Source organism: Trachurus japonicus, chromosome 9 (assembly GCF_045865225.1).
Source record: "Trachurus japonicus isolate A0001 chromosome 9, Traja_1.0".
NCBI lineage: Eukaryota > Metazoa > Chordata > Actinopteri > Carangiformes > Carangidae > Trachurus > Trachurus japonicus.
The window spans coordinates 24621260-24647264 of NC_140915.1; the positions used below are offsets into that span (position 1 = coordinate 24621260).

The 26005-nt window shown below is 41.4% G+C and overlaps 3 protein-coding genes across 8 annotated transcripts in view; 1 reads left to right on the forward strand and 2 right to left on the reverse strand.

Annotated features, from left to right (window-relative positions):
* Positions 1-1046: 1046 nt before the first annotated feature.
* On the reverse strand, positions 1047-9801 carry ewsr1b (EWS RNA-binding protein 1b). Of its 4 annotated transcripts, none has more exons than XM_085786817.1 (15): positions 9757-9801; positions 9235-9271; positions 8625-8676; positions 8248-8386; positions 7538-7733; positions 7182-7441; positions 6915-7074; positions 3580-3617; positions 2965-2994; positions 2738-2853; positions 2532-2661; positions 2322-2432; positions 2027-2153; positions 1562-1918; positions 1047-1434 (listed from the first exon to the last, which is right to left on the reverse strand). In XM_085786817.1, exons 1-15 carry the CDS (start codon positions 9770-9772, stop codon positions 1398-1400), a joined length of 1806 nt encoding a protein of 601 aa, XP_085642943.1. In that variant the 5' UTR covers positions 9773-9801; the 3' UTR covers positions 1047-1397. The 4 variants fall into 4 exon arrangements, with proteins under 4 accessions (XP_085642943.1, XP_085642940.1, XP_085642941.1 ...); XM_085786814.1 differs by having other exon boundaries at positions 3580-3689; XM_085786815.1 differs by having other exon boundaries at positions 8248-8389.
* A 1176-nt stretch (positions 9802-10977) lies between these two features.
* Positions 10978-13952, forward strand: rhbdd3 (rhomboid domain containing 3). Its single transcript, XM_085786821.1, has 5 exons — positions 10978-11522; positions 11654-12037; positions 12674-12800; positions 12890-13144; positions 13311-13952. The coding sequence occupies exons 1-5, from the start codon at positions 11360-11362 to the stop codon at positions 13477-13479; spliced, it is 1098 nt and encodes a 365-aa protein (XP_085642947.1). The 5' UTR covers positions 10978-11359; the 3' UTR covers positions 13480-13952.
* Positions 13678-26005, reverse strand: part of emid1 (EMI domain containing 1) — a 52459-nt gene continuing 40131 nt past the window's right edge. The window contains exons 7-17 of one of the 3 annotated variants that reach the window (XM_085786820.1): positions 25442-25486; positions 25234-25341; positions 23029-23136; positions 20439-20528; positions 19398-19450; positions 19222-19284; positions 19090-19134; positions 18817-18861; positions 18645-18656; positions 16425-16509; positions 13678-14975 (exon numbers count right to left, since the gene is read on the reverse strand). In XM_085786820.1, the coding sequence (XP_085642946.1) occupies positions 14842-14975; positions 16425-16509; positions 18645-18656; positions 18817-18861; positions 19090-19134; positions 19222-19284; positions 19398-19450; positions 20439-20528; positions 23029-23136; positions 25234-25341; positions 25442-25486 (788 nt within the window). In that variant the 3' untranslated portion in view covers positions 13678-14841. Of the gene's footprint in view, positions 14976-16137; positions 16229-16424; positions 16510-18644; positions 18657-18816; positions 18862-19089; positions 19135-19221; positions 19285-19397; positions 19451-20438; positions 20529-23028; positions 23137-25233; positions 25342-25441; positions 25487-26005 lie in introns of all 3 variants that reach the window. The other 2 variants (XM_085786818.1, XM_085786819.1) reach the window with 2 other exon arrangements.

A 26005-nucleotide genomic window follows, 5' to 3' on the forward strand; every position in this document is an offset into this window, starting at 1 on the left:
ACAGCCACATGTTCAACAGATGTTGAAAATAAAATATGCCACTGAGTAACAGCTGTAATTAATAACGGCACTTAAATTTCCTTATAGGGCAATTAATGGTTAAATGAACAGTGATGAGAACCAAGCCTGCACGCAGTTAGTGGAGAAAAGTAAGTCATTGGAGTTACAAGTGGTTACTGCAGGTTTGTTCAGACTGTTACTTCAATCTCTAGGGTAAAATTAGATTTAATAATTTATTTAAAAGAATAACACGTCAACAAGGACACAGTGTCGCTGACGCATAACTCCAGACAAACCAGTGTCCTCTGGTTCAGATGCAGAACCTCATGTTTCAGATCAACCTGCACCACCTATTGGTAGGAAAAAGCAGCAGCTGTTCAGACCTGCAGATGTGCTCCATACAGACTAAAACTGCTAAGAAAATTAAACCTGATAACTTGTACATTTAAAAATGTAAATTATCTAAAATGCGAGTAGGAAATATAAATAATTTTTCAGGTTACCAAACAAAACCAAGTCTTCAATCTTGTGCATGACTATAAAGGGTGATGTAGCACAAGTTTTATCTTATTTATACAGAGTGAAACATGGTAATTTATGCAAGTGAACACTGATCAGCATTTATCTAAACAATTATCTGTTGTGGAAAATTCATCCAACTGGCCAAATCATGTGATCCAACATCATCTCACCAGATATAACAGTGACACTCATCTTTGCCAAACACTGAATCCTTCAGATACAAGCAGGAGCCATGAACCATCATTAATCACGACACTCTAACCCTGTCCAGTCATCTTTTCATTCTGACCTTGACTTGTGCTATCGAAGATGAGTTTGCCTCCACTTGGGTAAAATTAGTTGGTGTTATAACCATAGAGTAACCTACAAAATATACCTTGAGCAGTGACATTATCCCACATGCTGAAACGAGACAACTGTAATTCACTTACTCTCATAATAAACACAAAGTCTAAGAAAGTCTACTGGTTTATTTGTTGTGGATTTTCTGACTTCATGCTGTTAAAATGAACCGACATCTTGAATACATCAAATCGGTAAAATTTTATTTCCCAAAATTGTCATCATACAATTGTCAGTTATGGGAAAAGGTGAGGAGGCAATTGTGTTAATGAATGAAAAAATATTGCATTTTACAATACATCAAAACCTAAAAAAAGCAACAACAAAAAAAGAAAAAAAACATGCACAATACAAGATGCATAAACATGGTAAACTAAGATAAAAAGAAAAGAACAAATGGAAACAGGAGTAGAATTGAACTGCACAAGATGTTTGACAGCAGTTTCTATAACCATGAAAATACGGAATCATAAATTAAAAATTTTCATCTTAAAACTCAAATCCCACAAGAGGAACAGTCATGACGTTCTCCTTCAGTATGGTCGCTCTCTGCGCTCCTGGCGATGGTCCCTTTAAAAGAAACAAGACACAAAAACCATTTAATGATAGAGTTTTTTCATGGCACAAAAAATTAAGATTCTGTGAGAAGTAAGAATATGTTGAATTACTTGTGTGGTTAAACGGAGGTAAATCCTACCTCATATCCATCTTGCCCCCTGGTGGGCCCATTCCTCTTCCACCTCTGCCACCCATGCGATCCATGGGCGGTCCTCCACGTCCGGCCCCACGGAAACCTCCCCTATCCATTCCACCGCGGCCTCTGAATCCCCCACGGTCGCCTCCCCAGCCTCCTCGGAAACCTCCGGGCCCACCCGGGCCCCCGGCTCCTGCCGGCCCACCGCGGTCCATACCTCGGCCTCCACGCATTCCCATTCCACCTCTGCCTCTGTCACCTCCGGGGGGAAATGGAGGGCCGCCGCCCAACCCCTCTGGTTTGGGAGCTTTGCACTGGTTGCACTCCATTCTCCAGGCAAAGTTCTGGTTGCCGCAACCCCTGGTGACACAGATCATTAAATTACAAATGCATCTTTATTTTAAAAGAAAAAAAGAAGAGAAAAGAAATGCATCCTAGAAAACTCAACACTTCATAAGTGATACGTACGGGTTGGGACACTCCCAGTCGCCAGCTCTCTGCTGCATGTTGCCGCCTGTGGGTCCTCCTCTGCCCATACCACGTGGACCACCTCGTGGGCCGAACCCACCACGGTCGCCTCCACGGCCCATCATACCTGATGAGAGGAAATGATGGCACATTTAATCATTAGCAGCTTCATTGCAACAAGTTTCTCCTGAAGCCAAACTTTACAACAACTTAGAGCGTAGTGCTTTGCAGAGTAGTGAATAGTGTTAACCACTCCCATTACTAATCTGCACTGACAAATACAACACATATTTACCTCCACGACCCATCATGCCATCTCGCATGGGCATGCCACCTCTCATTCCACCCATCATGGGCTTCCGACGTGCCATGGACACCTTCAGCCTTCGGCCCTGGAACTCCTTCCCTGCAATACACAAAATATACAGATAAATATAAACAAACAATATGCTTTTAGATTCAGGCACTTCGGCATGTGATTTGTTTCAGGCCAATAAAAACACACCATCAAAGTGCTCCACAGCTGCTTTGGCACAGATCGGCTCCTCATAGGACAGAGTGGCATCTCCCTTGGGCTTTCCTGAGTCCTTGTCTGTGTAGATGTTAATAGCTGGCTGGCCAAGTCTGCGGTTGATCTGAGAATACATTTTTTTTTTTAGTTAAACGTTACTTTTTCCTGCACCAGGGTTCAGAGTGAATAACTAATCTTACCCTAATAGGGCCAACGTGCTTGAAGAATTCAGCCATTTCCTCCAGGTTAGCCTTCTCAGTCAACCCTGTGATGTAGATTGTGCTGTTCTCCGAATCGTCCTGCTCCTCAGGGCGTCCTACACAATACATAAAGCACTTAATATGCGGCAAAAACACATTTTCCCCAGCATCACTTACAAGAAAAGAATTCACGACAGTATTGAGGAGTTAAGGGGATGGCTACTCACCCATTTCGCGCTCATCGTTGCTCATAGGTCCTGCAGTCCACCAGTCGAGAGGGAGAGAGACAGATTGAGAAAAGTCAGTGTGTGCAACTGAAGTCGATTGTACTACACCTGAGGAGTACTACAACAGATAATCCAGACACTCCCTTATAGACGCAGTCAGACATATTGGGAAGTTGAAAATGGCACCTTATGGTACACCACAATTCCCGCGAGTGATATTGAATTGAAAAAAATAGAACACCTCAGACCCTTTGGCAAATAATTGTGTGTCATTTGAAAAGCCTCTAAGACCAGTTTGAAATCCTCAAAAAACAAAAACCCCAGCGATTCAGCTCATGAGATTTGTTAAAACAGTAACATACATGTTTGAGTGAAAATTTGTCATTAACCTGTCAAAAGTCATCGTCAAACCATAAGCAGTGACTGAATTATACCAAGTACCCCAGGGAAAATGGTCTCAGGCATTGAAAAAAAAATCCCCAATATTTTCAGATAACTTCATGTAAATAAATTTTGAATACCACATTGTAAAAGACACATCAATACTCGAAGCATATTTGCTCAAAAAGTTTAAGGCTTTTAAAGGACTAACCAGTGTAATACTCGTTAACTTACCACCAGGCTTACTGAAGCCACCTCTCTCTCCAGCGCCGCTATGGGGGAATAAATGGAGATATGAAGGCGTTTTCCCTTTTACAGCCACTTCCATGGCTCGAGCAAAGTGGCTTGATTGAGGGAGTAATCAAAACATTCTAACTAGTCGAACAGCAACTAAAAGCTCCCCAAAATGATTATACACAATCTAATCGAGGGGACAAGTGTATTATCTATGTGCCATACCTTAGCTGAGTACAATCTCAGTGACAGTTTCAGTAGTTGATACATTTGTGCAAATATATTATTAACTAACATTTTCACTGCCTTTGGAAAAGTGACAAAACCCAAACAATTGTACACAGGTATATAGAAAGATTTCAGATGCATTGACGGCAAACAGTTACCCAGCTAACACCTTATTAACATTATTTACAGCTGAATCAGATATGGACAAGTGTAAAAACACAATGCATCTGAAATTTCACAAGCTGATCAGGTGACCACATTTACCTGATGTTAAAAATAAATAAAAACATACAACTGTCATTTTTTCCAAGACAAAAAATAAAATCAAAAATAATTTAAAAAATCACACCAAAAGATTTTTTTTTTTTTTTTTACAGTGTTTACCAAGGTTATGTTAAATTAAAAACAAATACTTGGTCAATCAAATACCCATCATGCTTATTAAAAAAAAAAAAAACACCATCCTCAGTTCTTGAAAAAAGGCAGACCCCGAATCTTTGTTTAAGCTCCCTCCTGCTGCTTAAGCTGGCGGATCTGTACTGTGAACAGATACTTTTTAGAGAATAGATGCTTTTAAATGGCTCTCACTGTTACCTGTACGGTATAAATGTGACAAAAGCATGTTAAAAAGTGCTCAAAAGAATGTGATCAAACATTTGTATTCCAAACCACAAAAACAATTTAAACATTTCAAAATGACAGAATATGCCCCCCCGACCACCTCCCCCCATACAACACAAAGATACCTGTGCAAAGCTAAAATTAGGCTAAAATAAAAAATAAGTACAAGTATAAAAAATCTATCCTGCAGTTTAATTTGTAAATATATTTTGGGTTGTACTCCTATTTAAGTAGTTTGTTTTTAAGCCTTCTTTGCAGCTACTTTGGTAGGATTGAAGAGCTTTTCTGTTAAGTCCTGTATCAAAAAATTCATTGCAATGTCTTCAAAAAGCATTTGTGTGTGTTCCTTGCTCCAATAACCAAGTTATGAATAATTTGTTGTTTTCAAAAAAGGATGATGCTGTTGAAAAACCAAAAATGAAAAAAAAAAAAAAAGATAAAAGAGTTCTTAAAATAAGAAGTGATGACTCACATGCTCTTTCTGACCCAAATCTCATCAAAGACTTAAAAGATCTCCCAATACCAAATCCTTGAAATGAGAACTTGCATCCTGAATATTTATACCGACATCTGCCTCTGTAGTGTTTGAGAAATCAAGTTGATTTTTTCAATTTTGAGTTTTAGAGCAGTGATAACAAACCTAAACCAAAACAAATGCACAGTAAAACCTCTGACAACTTAAACACCCCTGGCCTTTTTGGTAACCATCACCGTTTGTTCGTTTCGGTTTTCAGTTGATCTGAGTTTGGGCCAAACCATTTCCAGCTGCACAGAACCACAGAAAATGTGGACAAACTGTTCAAATACCCAATCTGCATCAAGAGCAACTGTGATGGCATCTCAGTCAGAGTACTTAAGTAAATATGACAAAAACCAGCTCAATTGAGTTCTAATTTCTTCATAAGACATACGATATAAAAGGTTTTATACACCTGAATACCAGTTTTTGTAGTAAGGCTGAGACTAGACCAGATCACACTACACCAAAAATCAATTGACTGAAGGTTTTCACACTAACACGATCCCAAACACTGGCAGTCTTGGTAACTCTTGCATTTTCCTGTCCTTTTAAGATTGCTAAATGTATTTGTTTCTTATAATTTCCTTAAAAACTTCCAACACAAAGCACTGCCAGTCATGGCTGTCAAAGACAGTGGATTCATTAGAAAAACAGATGTCCTTTGTCTAAAATTTGCTTTCAACATGTTTTAACTTTCATGTAAGTTTACAGTTTCCACTACTGATTTTTTTTTTTTTTTTATCATGACTGGATACTGAAATGTTGACCATAAAAAACAATTTTTAAGAGATTCAACATATTTTCATACAACAGATGGCATAAAGTGATGACCTCTGATTTCTATGTAGCACCAATGTTGTAGCTACGGAAGGGAGAAAGTAGACTAAAAATATTGAAAACACAGTACATTTACTCATCTCCCTGTATTTGATTAAATGTATTGGAGGTCTTACAGTACCAATAGCATATCTTGCTCCACTATTTTTTAAAGGTGCCATTTTTCCTTTTTAGTTACTTCCTCTTGGGCTGGGTAGATCTCAGGCCAGGCAAATGAGGACAAATACTACCAGTACAAAAAACCCACAAAGTGCAAACACAGGCAAATGTGTTTTTAAGTAAATAAAGAAGAGGGGGGAAAAAACCTTGAGGAAGAATATATTGACCCAAATATTGCATTCAAGTAATCATAAATATGAATATGAAATGCAACAATACTGCACAAGGCCAGTGTCTACTTATAGGTTCCTTTAAGTATCAATGCTATGATGGCGGGTTTTGCAGGACAAACTAAAGTTAAGCACTCCAGCACCACAGTAATCGAAAAAAAAAAAAAAAAAAATCTGCGGAGGATTTCTGAGACATTGAATTGTATTGTTTTTACACCAACTCAAAGTGTGGGATGATGTACCATGCTGAGATTTGACTGATTTAAAGGGATATCGTTCAGTGTTTGAGCCTTCCTCAAAAGAAACCCATCATAATTTTGGCAATACGATTATATCACACTCCCTCACCAATCGTGAAGTTTGCAACCTCTGTTACCCTAAAATGCTTTGATAATATCTGATATTGAAATTATGTTTTGGATATATGCTGTTCATCCTAAATATTTATGCACAGGTCTCTGATCAAAAACAACTTACTCTAAAAAGGACTTGATTTCTTACCTTTGGCCAAATGAGAGGTAGGGCTGAGAAACTGGATAACAATAGCCAGATTCCAGTACATGTTGACATGTACTACATCTTCAAAACATTAATTAAGAAGGCCATGACTTAACAGCAGTGACTGCTGATAAATCACAACCGTACCATTTCTAGAGAAACTTCAGTTGCAAATTGATGCCTCGTTACTTTGAGTTACTCCATTTATTTCTGTTGGGGACTTGTCTCAGCCCTGCCCCAAGTGGCCTCAGCATCTGTAAAGTCAAAATACGTGAGGTTAACTGCTAAAGACAGACACTTACCCCATGCCACGGCCCATGCCGCCACGCCCGCGATGCATCATTCCACCCCGGTCAAAGCCGTCCCTGGCAGGGCCCCTACTCTCCCCTGCCCCGGGGTACCTAGAGGCCTCAGCACCAGAGTAGCCTGAACCTCCACCCTGGCCATCCTGTCTGTAATTATCTAGAAAGAGGAGCACAAATACATCAAAACACAGTCTTCAAATGTAATTTTACTGATGTGACTGAACATTAGAAAACTGTTGATTAAGGATGAAAAGCAAAGCTTACTGTAATGGTTGGACTGGTTGTAGCTGGGTGGTCCTCCTTGCTGGCCATACTGGCTGGCTGGGGGCTGCCCATAGGAACCGGCAGCTTGAGGGGGGTAAGCTGGAGGAGCCTGTTGCTGCTGCTGGGTTGGTTGTTGGTACCCCTGCTGCTGGCCGTAGCTGGCCTGCTGGGCCTGGTAGCCAGGCTGCTGCTGGCCGTAGCTGGCTGGCTGGGTGTAACTATTCTGGTTGTAACTAGCTGGCTGGCTGTTAGCATTGTAACTGAGAGACAAAGCAAGACAGAGCATATGGTTAAAGATAAATATGTTTTTGTTGGTTACCAACTTGTTACTTGATCCCTATCCGACAAGTACGAACCTCTGTGGTGCGGTTGGAGCAGCCTGCTGACCATAACCAGGGTAAGCAGACTGAGCAGTGTACCCTGGCTGAGAGCCATAAGACTGGGAAGCAGCTGGAGCAGCAGCAGCTGGAGTACTGTCATAACCACTGGCTCCATAACTCTGGGTTGACTGCGAGTAGTTGTGAGTGGTCGACTGGGCAGCCGGGTAGCCAGCTATAGAAAAACACACATTGGGGGGAAAAAAAATCATGTAATTTCTATGGAAGGTGAGGTAGCTGTCACAAATATAATATATCCAAAAAAAATTACAAAAAATAAAAAATCTGCGATGCCCCAGTTGATTGGGTCCATTCTCATTAAAAATGTTGATGAGTAGATTATAATCAATGATTCTAGTCACTGATCACCCATTGATTACATTCTATTATATTCCATCAAAACATGTCAGTCGTGTGGAAGGTCAGATTGGTGTGTTCAAGGATAAATATTGTATATTTATCCTTATGTATACAGTTAGCCAATAAGATGGCTTGAAATCCTGGATAGCTACACTGAAAGAGACCTGCATCAGATTTCAAATGGTATGTGAATGAGACTTCAACCAATTTATATCCATGTAGTTTTAAAACTGTTCTGTGTCCTAAATGTTTGGGTATCGTTCCACCCACACCATGTAGATCTACAGCACAATAACAACAGAGCAAAACGTCTCTCCTTGATAACTGACCTGAAGCTGGTTGACCATACGAGGAGCCATACTGTTGCTGCTGCTGAGGGTAGCCGCTGGCAGCAGGTGTTGTCTGGGAATAGCTGCTGTCAGCAGCAGCAGGCTGGGCATATGACCCATAACTCTGCTGTCCATAGCTCTGCTGAAAGTACAGATGATATGTTAGCTGCCAGGTAGAATAAACATCGTCTTTACTCAAAAAAGACACTTAATCACGATATTAGAGTTCCTTGTTGGAGCTGTAACTAACTTCCCATTTGTAGGTCCCCTTAAATGTTATGTACCTTTCATTTACATATCCAATCTTATATGAATTTTAAGTACTTCAGTTTTTATTAGCTGCAGTCAAACAATTACATAGCCATGTTAAACCTCACCTGTGCAGACTGTCCATAACTTTGTGAGGGCTGGGCAGCATACGAAGCATACCTGTAAAAACATGGACAAGTTTTAACTTCAGATAATATTCAGAAAAGTCCCCACAGTAAACCCAAGTAGGCCTAAATTACACCCTAGGTGACACTGAGGTTAGACCTATGTCCATCCACCATGGTTGAGGAAGCACTTAAGAGCACTAAAAACAACACCATGATTTGAGTGGTTAAACCATGCTTTTTTGAAAACATTGTGCTTTGCCCGGTGTCAAAGATAGTCAGTAGTGAGCAATGAGCAATTTACTGTTTTTCCTTCAAATGGAGCTAGTGCAACCTTATACGTTGGGAAATGAGAAATGCTGCTCATTTAGGTCAAAGCTTGGGGACCAATCAAGTATTGTACAATTCCTCTCGGAAACTTTGATCTCAATACTTGAAACCATAGGGGAGAAAAATGTAAATATACTCAAGTAGTGCCGTCCACTAACACAGTAACTTACATAAGTGTAGACTGTCCACCATTGCTCAAACGATGCTTACAATAAGAGCCCCTTTAGAGATAGTGAAGCTAATATATTCAATAAAGTGAAGCGAGTATTTAGAGTAGTCTTACCCCTGCTGGCCGCTGGCCTGGTTGTAGGAGCTGTAATCTGTTAGAAAACAATAAGACGCGTCGTTACAAAATGACTCCACATTCAGACAAAAGCTTTTTAGCGCGCGAGCCGCACGCTGCTGCTGGGACCGGTTGTTAGGTCGCCATTCAGCGGCAGCACGGAAACGCTCACCGAGCCAGTCGATGAACAACACGGTGAATCAGAGCGGGCTGCAATTCACTGCGTAATGCATTTTTAAAAAATTAAACAAAAGTTTGCAAAAAAGCGTATAATCCGACGTGCTTTCTCGACATTTGTATGCAGAGGCGGACAAATACTGCAACGACTCCAGCAGATATCAACCGGGGCCTTGTGCCTGGCGCTAGCAACAAAGCCTCGTCAATGTTCAACCGAATATCGACCACAAACACGGATTATGTCGATATAAATGCGTTTTAAAATGAATGCATCCGTCATTACATTCGATTAAAAACATACAGTTTCTTTAAATTCGGATAATTTATGATAATCTTTTCACTCACCCTGAGCCGACGCCATTTCAGCGTTCCTGTGTAAGACGACTGGACAGAGCTGGTAGTGGGAGAGAGGCTCTTCTCTACTCGAGGGGCTGCCAAGTATCGCGAGATTTGCGCACTGTGGCTTGAACACATTTGAACAACGTCAGAGCTGGTCAGAGCGCCTAATCACCTGCACTTTTGTTGCTGAATCAAATAACATAAGGTTCCTATCATAGACTGTAAAAAAAAAAATAGTACCTATGTGTTTCAGTGTAATAATTTAAATCCACCACTATAGAACAGTATACACTATAGCCACAGTTTCACAATTGTAGTATTTTACACATTAAATTACACATTAAATTGTAAAATACAAATAATAACCCTAGAAGATTCATACTGTAGGCTACCTACTCAAGTTCCCAGCAATGTGGCCTGTGATCCCCATACCAAACACCAGTGTGGGTGGTAAACAAATACCCCACTTTTTTTATCTGCCCTCTTATCATGTGTACCTATCTTGTTTTTACTCTTGTGATTTTACAATTTACTGCTACTAAAATACTACTGCTATTAGGTTAAGGGGGCATGTATTCCCTTATTCTTGTTTTAAATATAAAACACTGGATTATTCACTTTCAGTTCTCAGTTAAACCCCACAAAGACAGGCCTGAGTCTGGACAATTTATTTAAGATTTCCACAACACCAATATTTAAAACAGTGAAATGACTGCCCATGAAACAAAATTTGACATCTTGAAATTGACTATTTTATCCGACAAACATCCACGCCATGATATTAAATTTTATAGCCTAGCCTATCATTTAAAACAAAAACCTAAAGCCAGTATTTAAGAGGCCGGGACGACACCAGCAGCTGGCTTATTCATACATTTTGTGTAGATTGACAAATATAGTCAGTGGAGCATACAGTAATTTTCTGCAGTAATGTGAGTGTGAAAGAGAAAGGTTTAGGGAGGGAATTAGACAAAATTGAGAAGAAGAAATGAAGCTCAGGGTAGGAAACTGCCATCATGGGTTGATCAAAATGATTTCATATGCAGAGAGTGAGTGTTTCAATTATACTTACCAGTAATATATATATGTAGGCCTACTTATTTATATGTAGACCTAGTATATACTGTAGATGTTTGTTTTGTTGTTGATTTTGAGGTCCACACTCCAGCACAGATGATGACGGTAGCCGCCTGGTTGGAAAAGTAGCCGCCTGTTTGTAACCCAACGAAGAAAACTGCTACGTCACGTGGTGCGGAAGTGAGCGTCTACATCTGAAAAACAATTTTCACATTGGGAGTTTTCTCACTTATTGCGGCTGTTTTGGGGATTTTATTGTTTTAAAAACATCTGATAAACTTGTGGACTCCTCGTGTGAGTGTAGCCTCGTTGGCAATAGAGACGATATGTGACGGGACAGTTTGTGGAGGATTTAGCAGCAGCCAGTTGTGGGTCTTTGCTGTCGGTACAGACTCGAGCTCTGCGTGTGTTATTATCTGCAGCTAGCCTACTACTACTGTGCTTGTTATGAGCAGTGACAGATGTTTGTTTACCGGAGCTGTGGCACGAAAGGACAAACAGGTGGAGGTGTTAACAGTCGGTCTTATATAAGATGCTCGGTCGCTTGTTGTCGGTGTGGTTTTGGTCGGGATCGACCCGCCGCGGCTTCTGCCTGGGAACATGTTCACTGGTCGCACTCGTGCTGCTGGTCTACGCTGCAGGTATCCAGGCGAGTCTCAGCGTGGGTCCAGGTGGAGACTTCCCCAGGTTCAGAGGTGACTCTCCTTTCTGCCTTTTACATGCAAATCTGATCTTCATTGTGAGTGAAACCAGATCGCATTAACACATCATGCACCACCCCCTCTCTCCCTCCTCTCCTCTCCTCTCCTCTTCTCCATCTGCTCAGACCTGTTCCTGAACTCGCTCAGCCACGACGACCTGCTCTCTCTGCTGCTCAGCGCCGCTCTGCTGCTGCTGCTCGGCCCGTGTCAGGAGCGTCGGTGGGGGACAGTGGCTTACCTGGCCCTCTCCATCCTGACAATGACCCTGCTGCCTATGCTGTACACCCTGGTCCTCTTCATAGGCAGCGGGGAGGCCAGCCGTATCTGCGGGTACTCGGCCGTCCTGCTGGCGCTGTTCACGGCGCAGTGTCGTCAGGTGACGCAGAGGAGGGTGCTGAGGTGTCTGCCGGTCTGGTTTCTCCCCTGGCTCTTCCTGCTGACTGGCTTGCTCCTGCTGCCGGGGACACCTGCCCTGCTTCACTTCTGTGCAATATGCGTTGGACACAACTGTATCCTTTCCCCCTCAGGCTGCACTTTACCTTTACTAATGCACATGTGAGATGTTTTCTGGCTCTCCCAATGGATGCTTAAAGCATCTGCACATGTGCCTATTCAATTAACTCCATAAAGTGAGGCAATTTATTACTTAATCAGTTATTGATGCAGATGGAGGACATCCTGTTACCAATATACTCTTAACACCAACCTAATGTGTTGATTCAGCCTCTGTTTCTTGCTGTTCAAACCTTTTGATGAAATTATAAATTGGCTCCTCATTTTTAATTTGCAATCTATACTACCGGTATACAGTGTATTATTTGCCACTCTATAATAAAGTTCATTTCCAGGGCCGTTGTATAGGGGAGAAAAGTGATGAAAAAACCCAGTAGTCTAATCTGACTGAATTATTCTGCTTAGACCCTGACTAATACTCATAGTAATGCTGCATTAGCATCAAAACAAAGTAGGCTAAATAAAAAATAATACATACATAGTCTAAGAAAAAAAAGTGGAAAAGTCAGGGACCCACTTTGGTATTCTTTCAGGGGGCCCAGAATTCCTAGCAACGGCCCTGTTCATTTCCATATGTTTAACTCAGTTGGTTTCTATGAAGTCCTTTTTTCCCCACTTAATACACCTCTCAGATCGTCAGCCCTTCATTGGGACGTTACAGGAGCTGGAGGAGGCCAACGTCTTGGCTTTCATTCCTGATTGGGCGTATGTTCCCACCTCAGCGAGGTTCAGATTGCCCACCCACACTACCTCACAGAGGTGCGATTCATCTCATTCAATGCAAAACTCTCACTCAATGTCCACAGTGGCAGATTTTCTTTAATTTCAACTTCTATTTGTTGTCTCAGATTGAATTCACAGCCTCAGATGACGCCTGTGGATCAGTCAGCTGCTCCCCCAACGAGGGGCCTTGATGCCCTGAACCACCACCCATGGATGGAGCCATTGCCTGCCTGGATTATGGAGCAATCTGCTGCACTGTCTGAGGCAGAGGTGTTGGAGGAGCAGATGCTAAAGGCAGGGATACTGGCCTCATTACAGGACGCTCCTGATGACCCTGATACAAAAGTAGAAGTTCCTAAATCATCCGTTTCCTCATTGCGGTTAGTAATGATTTTATGTCACCATGTTGCATTTCCTGTGAATCTGTGCTGCTCTTTGTTTTTCTTGAACATAACACAGGCCTCATTACATTTTGAAATGTGGTTTTGTTCATGTGATTTCATCTAATCATTCACACGTGGCTAAAAGAAACATGTTTTCTTTCAGACTCCAGCAGCTGGAGAAGATGGGCTTCCCCACGGAGAAGGCTGTGGTGGCACTAGCAGCCTCCAAACAGCTAGATGGCGCCATCTCCCTGCTTATTGATGACAGTGTTGGCGAACAAGCTGTTGTGGTTTCAAAGGGGAAATACCCTCAGCCACCTCAGAGCACCTAGATGACCTCACTGAGTCTGTACTAGACTTAAAATAATGCTTGGGTTTTGCTGAGCTTCACTATTGTACTTTTTCCCTGTGGGCTGGATGTACTGAAATCTGCTCTGTAGATTAATGTACACTGGAGAGAGTGGATGTAATTTATTTACGTTGTGTTTTGTGTGAACGTTGTTGTAACAAATAGACAGGCGACATGTTAAAAAAAACAATGAACATTATTTAATTACACCAATCATCTAGACAGGATTATCTTAACACAATAACACATTTGCAAGAAAAAAAAGTTCAAAATATGAAATGGTTACACAACAGCATACAAAATAAACTACAGTTGATCATTTTAAATAGTTTCACAATAAGTTTGATATAAGATGAAAAAACAATCATCAAGTCTTTTCATCAGGACAGTTTAAGCAGTCTTAAGTTTACCAACACAGCAGTGGTAAAAACATATTCAAGTTCTGTTAACAGTTTTGCTATTTCCTGTGTGTGTGTGTGTGTCTTAAAGATCTGGAAATGGATAACCAAGTTTTTATTATAACATTTTCTCCCAGAATGCAACACTGATATGCAGCCAAACCCAAATGCAAATGTTTACTTTTTTTTTCTTTGCACAGATTAAATCTAAATATACTATTGTATATTAAATCACTTTATTGATGTGTTTTTAAAAGGGCGGGGGGGGGGGCAGCTCACACCAGAAAACTACAAATCACTGTTAGCAACACATATCTCACTTAGTAGAGATGACTTCAATTTTTAGTGCACTACATTACATTGAGTTAAACAATATATAGACGTATAACAAAATTAATACTAGAAGAAGAGGTTTGTTTGTGTAATTGTGTCCTGCAGACTGTACATGCTCAATATACTTAAATAATGGAATCTCTTCAGATTGCAGTTACATTGTGAAAGGAATACAAAGTCAAATCCAGTCTCTTTTCTCACACCTGATTTCTCCTTCAATTGATTACTCTAAATGACCCTTATTGTCCAGAATTGCTCGTAGTTCTAGGAGCGCAACAGAAGTTTCAGATTTTCCTTTTCTTTTTCAGACATGATCAGAGGCTTTAGTTATGTAGCCAAAGAAAATGAGACACAGAAGAAGCTGTTGGGTGAGTTATGTTGAGTTAAGTGTTTGGTTATGGCAGTGGGTGGGGGTCAAACTAGTTCTCAGGTTCCCGATGGAGGAGGAACATTGTGGAGTATCAGTGGAGTTTCCCTGAGGTGTCCCCCATCCTAAATCTGACAGTAAAGCCCAGAGAAGGAACCAGATAAGGTCTAAATCTGTTGAGTGGCGATGAGACCTATCGGAGGGGGGAGTCAACCCAGCCTGTGATCCTCAGGGTGAGCAGGGGGAGCTACTTCCCTCGGACCTTGGTGTTGGAGGACAGAGGAGAAGCAAGTCGATATGGAAGCGCACCTGCTCGCTTATCTCTGTAGAAACTAGGGGAGGCTGTGCCAAACGGTCCATCCCCAGACCCTAGATCAGGCTCTGTTGAAAAAAGACAGCAGTTGGAACGGGGCCTCCCTGTCCACCGGTGAGTGTGGACGTGCACTCACTATATAGGCTATTCCATTATAGTTTTTAGGAGATTTAGCTAATGATAACTCAAACTATTTATTTATATTAGTGACAGACATTGTGTCTTCTGGCTCTGTGTTCCTAATCCAAGTCTACTCTGATGCAGCCATGTCGTGAGTGGGGAGTTCTTACTTTGCTTTGCTTTGACACCAGTCGCCCAGTTTTTCTTTTAATTACAATGATTAGTCAGCTAACTATAGTGAGAATGTTCAAATTGATTATTGTGTCTGTCCAAATCCCAAAGTACAATACAAAACAGTAAATATTGGAGAAGCAATTCACTTGATAAATTACTTTTTACAATTATCAATTAACAAAATTGCAGTTGCTTCATTTTTTTTTATCGTTTGACAGATTATTATATTAATTAATTAATTACTACAGCACTACTGGCTTGAATACTACTTACACATTAATTTAGATCTCAACAATATAAAGCCACTGAAAAGATGGTTTGAAATCTTAACATTCATGACGATACAATCACAGGTAAAATACATTTTTGTTTATATTAGGCATTACATATTTAATGATTTGAGTTTTTGACACTAAAAAAAAACTCCACTACTCTTCAGCACGTCTGTTTGGGCGTGGACTGATCAGATTTGATTAATTGTGCTGGTGATTTCAGAAACCAGATGAGTCATCTGATTTTGATATGAAATCCTAATTTGGTTTGATCAGAGGTATCTCATATCATCATATGAGCCCCATCCACTTTTAACTCATGAGAAGAGCACAGAAAAATGCACAAACATGGAAATAGATTAAATCTTCAAACTTTGGCACAAGGGCTGTTCATGTAGGACCACACCTCTCTTAGTAAGAAGCTGATTGGTAAAATATTTAAGTTGTCTACATTGCCATCATCACAACAAAAAGAAAAAAACAGTCACACATAAGATTATGTTTCTAAAAGACAATTACTTTACAATAACTTGATCAACATTCAACATTTCTGTAACAAGAGGTAATCAGAAATGTTATCCCTATATTTCAACATTTTCTAGATCTCGTCAAAATTGGTCAGTGAGGGCCGGCAGAGCTGTGGGTGGGGGTGTCTCAGCATTACCTGGCCAGATGATAGCCTCCAGCAGTGTCACCCTGCGAGCCAGAAGCTCAAGGTCTGCCTGCAAGTCGTGGAACATCTGCAAGCTAAGGTCCTATCAGAGAGCAGTGACAGGGGGGGAGGGGGGGGACTGTGTGAGGGGGGTGGAAACACCAGCCCGAGTCCTGGGGCTGCTCGCGACTGTTCCCAGTCCCTGTCTCCGCTGTGAGGTACAGTGGGAGTTTGCGTCCCTCCCCCCCTCACCTTTGACCCCTGCCTAAAGCTGACCCTGCCTCAGGCCTCCTACTCACCATGAATACCGATCATAGTCTCAAGGATTAAAACCCTCTCGGCTAAGATCTTCAGCGCCTCTCTGATCTGATGTATGCCGTCCCCCTGTGAAGATAGATACAGCCGTCAAGGTAAGGAGCACAAGCCAAAGAACTGCTCGCCAAGATGCAAGTCATTTCTCTCAATACGGTTCAGCAGTTAGAAGGTTAAAACAGTCCACATATCTGCCCAGCACTCTCAGACATCATCTGGTCCCTGTTTTTCTCTGTATCTCCCTCATTCTCTGGCCATGCTGCTGTATGAAGTCAGTCTCTGCCATGCTGGGCTGGGCAGCATCTGCATCAGCATGCACGACATTACAGACCAGCCTCACGACGGTGACATAACACAGCTGAATTAACACTCTCTAGATTTAATCATGCCGTCTGCATTCCTTTTTGCTGGGTAGCAGTTAAGCCAGGCAAATATTTTCAGCACCACAGAGTTCATTCTTCACGCTGTGGTAACAAAAGATATCCAACCTAATCTGACAGAATAAGAAGTAGAGTATAGATTTACAGTGAAATCTGAAATCTGCTTTGTCATTGTCCTGACTACATAAATCACACCTTGAAAAACAAAGACAAAATAGTAGAACAAATGAAGTAAAGCAGACAGAGACAGCTGAAAGCATCATCATAACAAGATATGCCATGCAGACGACAGTTGAAGCTTTTGGTGCCCGGGTGAATGATTCACACTACAAAGTGCTGGGATTAGTAAAACAAACTGAGAACATACTTCATGTCTTGAGAAAAAAGGCAAAGTTTCACTGAGTCATACATTGCTGATTATATTTTAATTTTAGGCTTTAGGGGATGACCATGTCAGTTGGTTGTTCATGCATCACTTTGGTTCAGACTGAAACATCTCATCCTGATCATTTTCACCTCAGGATGAATTGTAATACTGTGACCCTCCTACTTTTCTTTTTTTTTTTATCAGGGAGAAACATACAAAGTCATTTCTGTACCGTTACACTCATACAGAGCAAAACAAAAACATGTATTTGGACAATTGTGTTAACATATTCTCCAAGCTATTACTCTCCCTTTCATTTTACAATGTTTTAAATAAGAACATTTGAACAAAAGAAGTCACATTTACTCATTTTTCAATCAAGATTAATAGACTGGTACTTCAAGCCATGCAATAGAGGTACTTTAAGCAGTTCAGGTCTCTGTGATCTTATATATCTGATCCACTTGGACCACCAACTCTTAAATTTCATCCAATTTTAGAGCAAATGTCAGTCTCTCCATGATGTAGATTTCGTGAACAGTCCCTTGCCAGTAACCCTCCTACTTTTCATCTCACACCATGATGAGTTTATTACCAAAAACCTACAACAACACTGCTAAAAGAAATGCCATCCCCTTTGTAGAATTTAGAGCTACTTTGCCTTATTTCTATTTCAACAGCACCATGTTAATTTATTCATTAGACTCAATTTGAAGTTGATTTTCACATCCAGAAAAGAAAGTTTGTGTGGTGCAGCACCTAAAGATGAAATCATGCAAGGTTGCAAAGTGGAATAAAAGAGGATAGCTGTATCCACTCCACTCACATCAGAGCACAACACCTCTAAGCCCAACAGGACCCACCACTGACACATATGGAGTGATTTGGCATATACATTTCACTCATTTTCTCTGTGGTTCTTTGAAATATTTTGAAATGATTTGATGATTATAAATTTAGCAAAAAAGATTTTACTAATTATACATTCTTTCAGTACCAGAACTGGTGCATGGTGTTGTTACAGGGTTGATCGTTTGTATTTTGTATATTCATATGTATATGCCAAAATCAGATGCTGAAAAGGTGACTGTGAAAGGTAGCCATGGGGACAGTAGCTTGCAGAGGGAGTCAGACAGCTTTAGGGTCAAAAGGACAGTGTCGTGACAGGGGACAGCAGTCCAGAGCACACCCCAAGGACCGACAAAAACAAAAACACATTAACGCTGAAAGATTTCACACAAACAAAATCAGACAGATTAACAGCTAAAACCATAATACACTCAAACACAGAAAACAATGTATAACAGATACTATGACTACTATCAACAGGTAGAAAAGCATGGACTGGAGAGAAACCATAATCTGAGATGTAGGTCATGGTTAGACTTCATTTCGGTCACTGAATAAATTAATTACATTGCAAAGTGAACAAATGATAACATAAATAAAAAATATCTTACATTTAGATTGCTCTTGTAAAATGAGGAAGAGGTAAAAGAAAAGTAAGGGTTAGACACGCACAGAAAGAACATTTAATGCTCAACAAAGAAATCTTAAAACATTTTCATGAACTTTTTGTCCAGACCCTGCATCTCCATGTCAATTGTGAATTACCACCAAGTACGTTCTTACCGGCAAACCCTTCTCTCCTGGCTCTCCCTTTGGACCTGGTGTTCCCTGTGAAAAGATATTAACAAAATGAGTAAAACTTCATTGAGCACAGTGCAGCAGTTTAGCTCAACAGAAAGAGCTCATTCTCTCCGAGACTGTGTTGTCACTAGTCAGTGCCGCTGGATAGTGTAGTTTACAGAAATATAACTAGCTATGACATGTGTTGATGTTTCCCCCCACACATTCGTTTACTCAGGCCATATTCTTTAAGGCAGCTGGGTGAAGGAGTCTTACCGGTTCCCCTCTGAAGCCCCTCTCTCCTGGGTAACCAAGTGGACCCTGGAAAACCAAAGGTATGTCTCAAAGAGTTTTGTTTAAGGATGTACAGTAAAATTAAGAAAACCTACTGAATACTGATGTACTCACTCTCTCCCCACGCTCTCCCTTTGGCCCCACAGGGCCCTGTGTGCCAGGAGATCCAGGTTTTCCCTGCATTGAGTTGGGGAGGAAATTCAAAATATTAAATTTGTAAGGCCACAAATCTGACTGTGCTAAACTCAGAAAGTAACTTCTATGCACCACTGTGCTGTGAGCAAACTTACATTACTTCCTGCTGGGCCAGGTGGTCCAACTGGGCCCTTTGGACCTGGTGGACCTGCAAAAGAGATAAAAAGGTTGTTGGTAGCACAATGTGTCTTCATCATAGGGTCTTCACCTGCTGTGAGGAGGTGGAGCTGGACATTCAGCTCTGGTAAAGAATAAGCACATTTGTGTACAAAATGACAAAAACTAAACCTAGAGCTTTAAAGCTCTAGGTTTAGCTTCTATTCAATTAGAGACCAAAAAACATCAGATTAGGAAAGTTGAATGGAAAAGAGAACTGGAAAAACAGTATAGAGTAGACAAACAAAGCTACACTGAGTATAATGTATTATGTGTGCGAAAGCATTTTCATTATATATAACAAATAATAAGTACACTGGACTTTGCTCTCTGTCGATTGGACCATTCTGTGACTTTGTGACATGCCAAGCTACAAGATGAGACTGTTGTTCACTCATGACGGACAAATATGGACACATGTGCAAACACACACGTAATCTGTATGTACTGTCTAGAGCTAAACTTCAGCTCTGTATACTACCTACTGCTAACATGTTATGTCAAAATGTCATAAGTAAAAGAATGTTATATCAAAATGTAAAAAAGCAAAAAGAAAAGAAAAGATTATGATATGCATAATGTCATAAGTAAAATAATGTTATATCAAAATGTAATAAAAAATAAAAAAAGCAAAAAGAAAAGAAAAGATTATGATAAAGATTTTTTATTCTGTGGGTAATGGGGGCGGGACTAGATAAGCTTTTGCTTCTCCCGCTTTCCCTTTCGGCCATGTGTATTGTATTATTTGAACTAAGATGAAGTGTGATGATGATGATTTAAATTGACATGCCCGAAATAAACAAATTGATTGATTGATTGATTGATTGATTGATTGATTGATTGATTGATTGATTGATTGATTGATTGATTGATTGATTGATTGAATCTTTGAGTCTATGAAGAAAGGTTTGTCAGACACAACACAAACATCCTGTGTGCAGGAAGGGACAAACACAATAAAAAGACTGATAAACACTCACCGACCGGCCCAGGAGGACCCTGAGGTCCTGGAACAGGCGCCCCCCGTGAGTCATGGAAAGTGTTGGTGTAAAAGAGGTCTTTTCCACGGGCTGGGGTTAAAACAAAATGCATGTTTGATGGGATGGAGAAGCATGTCTTTTTTTTCTTTCTTTTTTACAAAAGGACAGAATTTCTAGTAATTCTGTGATAATTATCAATGGTGCTGCTTCAGTGACATGAAAATCCTCATTCTCCAAACAAACTTTCAAATACTGTACAAGATTTGTATTCTCGTGTTAGTCACTTCTTGTTGATTTGTATGTTGTCAAAGAGAAAGTGCCTAACCCAATAAGCAAACAAGAAGAAACATATTTATAATAAAATATGAACAACTGAAGATGACTTCTTTCCATCCAGAGCCTGCTCATGTCATAACCTTCGCTTTGCTGATGCTGCCTGAGAAACTAAAGTCGGGGTATATGCTTCTTTCACTTATTAGACTTAGCTCGTCCTCTAGAGGGCACTATCTTCCAACAAATACTCAAACTAATGACTTTGGCAGTGAAGTAAACTACACTAAAATGTATTCAAAACCAATGTCCGCAGTGGATCAGAATAACACATTTTAGACATATAACATATAGAACGTGATGTTGCATAGAGCCAAGGTAACGCTTCATATCCAGTGTGTATCAACACAACTTCACAAGTCTGCGGAGAAATGACAAGAGGAAGAGGGTGGTGAATGTGTGAGCCATAAAGGAAGTGTGAGGTCATTGGGTCATTTTATACTGACAGGAAACACAGATCTAATCACAGCATGAGACTTCAGGAGATACAGAGGGAGGAGGAGGAGGAGGAGGGGGAGCAGACGGAGAGGATGATAGCCAGAAACATCCTCCAGCTGCCAGAACGCAGCACACCACTAACAGATCGGTCCAGAGGTGACATCCAAACCTGGGCCACTCTCTCCGTGTCTGTGTTTATTTCTACACACTGTCTTTATTCCCTGCTAAGTACACGATGTGATCTGTGGCTTAATGTGACGTGAAAACATGTGGGGGGGGGGGGGGGCACTCAGAAACACTGCAATCACGCTTTTTAAACAACTCAACAGTCCTCCTCTTCACTGCTTACAGATCTGGCTGCTGCCGGTCGAGGGACCCTCTCCTGTTCTTCGGAAAGGGAATTCCAACCTCCTGATGCAGACGTAAAAGCCAAATAATCCAGTGTTTTCCAAAGGAAGCTCGACACAGGACCCTCCTCCGCCACCACCCCCTCCCCTCTCTCCGACCGCGTATGCTCCCTGCTGTTACTTTGATGTGAAAGAAATGGCTCACACAGTCTCGGAAATCATCATGCCAACCTCAATGTAGCCACAGCTTTCTCCACACAGGAACCCAAAGCTTACAAACCTGTGTGCTGCATACTTTGTTTTACCACTGAATCCACATATAAAAGCCACCGATGCGTTGACCTTGAATGAGCCAGTGCAGGCCCCCATCTGTCTCTCACTCTCCCTTTCAGCTGTCTCAGCGGGCCTACATCTGGAAGTTGTTGAGTGACATCAGTGGCGGACAGGTTCTCATCCCAGCATGTGAAGTCTGCGTCAATCTCAGGCCGTCTCTGCCCCCATTTAATACTCTTTGATTCTGTTCTACTTGGCTGGTAGACAACACGGAGCAAGTAGCAGTTAAAGGATTACCGCCATCCTGTCTGTTTCTAATTCTCCTCGATTCTTTTGTTTAGCATTATTCCCTCAAACTAGCGAGAGCTCTCACGCAGCAAGAGAGAACATGTTGGTAGGGCTGCTAAAGATGCATGAATATCAGCAGTCTGAAGTGTCTAGTGTAAACCCGCGTCATTCTGCCCGAGAACAAAGGCTTTGATTGATTTTGTGTACATCTACTCGTGTTGGCTTTGTGGTAAACGGATTTTGTTTAGAGCATGGGGTCACAATGTCTGTTCTGGCCCAGGAAGAAACTGCTACATGCATGGCGGAGGTGGTGAAGTGGTTGTCTGACATGGAAATACTCTCCATCTGGATTTTTGACCTTTGGGACAGGTCCAGATCCATAAAGACAAAGTGTGAGAATTCATAAGCTGCGCCACAGAGGTCATCCAGTTTTCACAAAGCCACAGAAGGAAAAAAATGACATATGGAATATGGAATGACAAAAAATTAAACATTGCAAATAAAAGAGGAGTGCACCGATTTTACATATCTTATCAAAGACTGCTTAAAGGTCTTAGGGAATACTAAAATATCTATGAAGACTTTCACTTCATCCACTGAAGTCTGAGTTGGTTTGGTCTGACGACTCATTGTATGAAAATGAAAAAAAGCTGGGGATGTGGAGTTTGAGAGAAGTGAGCTTACCAGGCTTCTGTAGTTCGCTCCTCGTCTCGGCTTGAGGTTACTCATATAACAAACCCACATCTCTGACCATAGTCACAGCAGTTTGTGTTGTGAGTAAATTAAAAGCCAGTTTTTGATCGGGAGGAAGAATGTATGGACTGATAATGTCTCTTACTTTTAACTGTAACTTTCAGCTTTAAACTCTGTGAATGTGTGACTGTGTGAAGCCTGTTAGTGGTCCAGTGTCTTACTGTGGTCTGGTTCTGGGATGTGGGCACTGGCTGGTGCTGGAGGCCCCGGGGGCCCAGGCGGGCCGGGCAGACCCCTCTCTCCTGGGAGTCCTGGTGGACCACGGGGGCCTGAGAGGAGGGATGACAGAAACATTACTGTGCTGATAGACACAATGTAGCCACTGCAGAGTTCTGTCAAAGACAAATGTGATACTGAAGTATCTTTCGGAGAAGAAAAGCACAGTGGTTGACTGGTGGTGATAAATGGCTGTGGGTCATGAGATGATAGGAGTATTAACACTGACAAAGACCAGAGAGGAAATAGATTAGATAAAGTGTTGGATGATACATCATAATTGTGTCTGGCAGGTGTGTCCCTGCATATGTGCACATGTGTTTTCTCTGTAATTAAGAGGAAGACAGTCTTTAAAAAGGCGCGTGCTGGGAACCTAATCAGGAACACAGGAAAACTCGAATAAACATCATTAAACCTTGCAAAGTTTTACTGGCACTGGTTCATATGAATTAAATCTTCACCACAAGCTTTTGTACATGTGTGGGAACCAGTGACAGCCCATAGGCAGTCTGTGTGGGCTGCTCAGTAATACTGTTCCTCCACCTCCCCCAGCCATTTTTTAAAGGTGGGAAAAAAATTCACCAGCACAGCTACACCTGACCTCATTGTTTGGACCCTCCTGAGGTAATGTTGCCCTCTAAACGCCACCTTTTGCCCTCTTACACACCCACACTCACCACCTTTCTGTTTATGTATGGATGCAACTGACAGTGACAGTCTCCTAATTACTGCCTTGTAAGGTAATGTTGTTACAGCTCTGATTTGACACCTCTGCGGGCTGTTTTAACTTAGCCTTTAGCAAACACTGCAGCATGACCGGCTGTGTTATGTCTGCCTCAGAGAGACTGTAAGCCACAGTCTGTGACACAGTGGCTCAAATGGCCAGTCAAAGTGGGTCATTAGACTCTATGTGACATATTTGGGAAAACAGTTTTCTTTATTTTCCTCAAAATAATGGTTCCCAAGGGCAGTTATGAGATGCGCCGTCAAAATATTTGTCACAGTCCGTAATACAACTCTTCTGTAACTTATCAGGACTCGTCACAACGTACATAGTGTCAGTCCTCCCAACATCACAAGTTCATTTTACCGCTCCTTCCCATAACTCCTGGCTCAAAAACATATTTATCTACATTTTTGCCCGATACTGGACACTTTCCAAAGCTGTGTTTATCTTTCTCTTTAAAATTAAAAAATCAGCTCAATGAGGAAAACATGGCTTTGGATGCAAGACACAGCACTGGCTTTGGGTACTCATGTAGTAATGGAGATAGAAAAAACAAAAACACCACGAGCATATGGAAATCATAAGGACCTGGGATTTGTGTATGTATAGCTCATGTTCATTTCAGATTGAAGTCACGTGGCGCGTCTCAGAAAGTGGGTTTCCAGTTTAACATTTGCTCTAAATCTCATCTTTACCCAGCAGCAGGCACAGAGTAGGGGTCAGATGTTAGCCTGAGAGCAGAGGCACTCCCTTCATGATCCAGGGTATAGAAATAACAGCCTATAGCAAGAGCAGATGTTGTGACAAACTTACACCGCCATTTACTTTATTATCATTCAAGCTGCCCCATGGATTTACTTTTTTCCATCAGGTCATTTATTATTTGTACATAAGCAGCAAACTCTGAATACATAGAACAGATGTATGCCTCTGTTTCTGTTTTGGCTGGTGGCCGTGAGCAGCAGCACATGCTGGTGAGTTTAAATGTAGTCTGAAAACAAATGCTTTTGCTGCCCACTCATATACCGCTTTTAGAAACATATGATTTTAAAAGCCAACCAACAAAATGCCCAAAGTCTATTAAGTTACCAGCTGGCCTCAGGCGTCCGACGTTTACCGCTGGAGGGTCTGTGGGTTGACTGAGTTTTTTTTAAGAGAAAGACAAACACTCTTGGGGAGGACATCACTGGTCAGGCTTCTGAGGAAGAGTTTTTCCACTGTTGTTTCCACAAATGTTTGGTCAACAGTATTGCATTTATTATGTCTTGTTCTAAGTGGATAGGCAAGTACATGACTGCCTTGAAACACCCTCCATCACTCTCACAAAAAGACATGCTTGTTGACACATCTGCTCAGAAATAGATAATAGTCTCTCTCTCTTTGCTCACAAGTGTTTGCATGTGTAGTTTTAGTCCTCTCTTACCTGCTGGTCCTAGGGATCCCCTCAATCCAGGGGTTCCAGATGGGCCCCTTGGACCGCCCTCTCCCCGAGGCCCACTGGGACCTGGCAGCCCCCGAGACCCTGCCTTCCCTAAGAGGAGGAAACAGTCATGAGTAATCATGAAGCCTTAACTGGTTTACATCTTAAATGGTTTTACACTGAGTGAAAGGCAACTATGATTACAATTTACCATCTCTGCCAGGAAGCCCATCTCTCCCCTTTTCACCCTGAGGACCTGTAATGAAAGCAGAGAGATGGCTTCATTGAGAGATGTAGCTCTGTGGACAAAATCTGGGCTGAAACCACATGTAGAAGAAACCCACTGAGGGATGAGGTGTAACTCTGAATTCTGTCCAAGTAAAAGAGTTCAAAGATTTGTCATTACCATGTTTATCAGGGCTGATTTAAATTTCTGTTCTGTTAATTAATAATTAACTTTGACTCAGCCAACAGATTTCAGACAATGACATCTGGTTGAATGATTTCACTTGTGACGTGCCTTAATTAGACCTCGGTGATGAGTTCCACACAGAGCTGTGGCTGCAGAGATGTTAGGACGGCTCTCAAAGCTTAGGGAAAACTCCACCAATTTTTTGAAATAAATTCTGTTTGTAGTTTTTGGAGACGACCACTACATGCGTGAAAAATTGTATGTGTATAAAACTTTTGTAGCTGAAGAGCAAACTCTATGAACCTTAATCAACTGCTTCAAGTGATGTCACTTGGGTCAGGTGAAAGTTTGAAAATGAAAAAT

Coding starts and splice junctions, on each gene's coding strand:
- ewsr1b (XM_085786813.1), bottom strand. Junction 7,442..7,537: donor GCTCCAACCGCACCACAGAG/GTTCGTACTTGT, acceptor TTTGTCTCTCAG/TTACAATGCTAACAGCCAGC. Junction 2,662..2,737: donor AGCACGTTGGCCCTATTAGG/GTAAGATTAGTT, acceptor ATGTATTCTCAG/ATCAACCGCAGACTTGGCCA.
- rhbdd3 (XM_085786821.1), top strand. CDS start 11,360: ATGCTCGGTCGCTTGTTGTCGGTGTGGTTTTGGTCGGGATCGACCCGC. Junction 11,523..11,653: donor AGACTTCCCCAGGTTCAGAG/GTGACTCTCCTT, acceptor CCATCTGCTCAG/ACCTGTTCCTGAACTCGCTC. Junction 12,038..12,673: donor AATATGCGTTGGACACAACT/GTATCCTTTCCC, acceptor TACACCTCTCAG/ATCGTCAGCCCTTCATTGGG.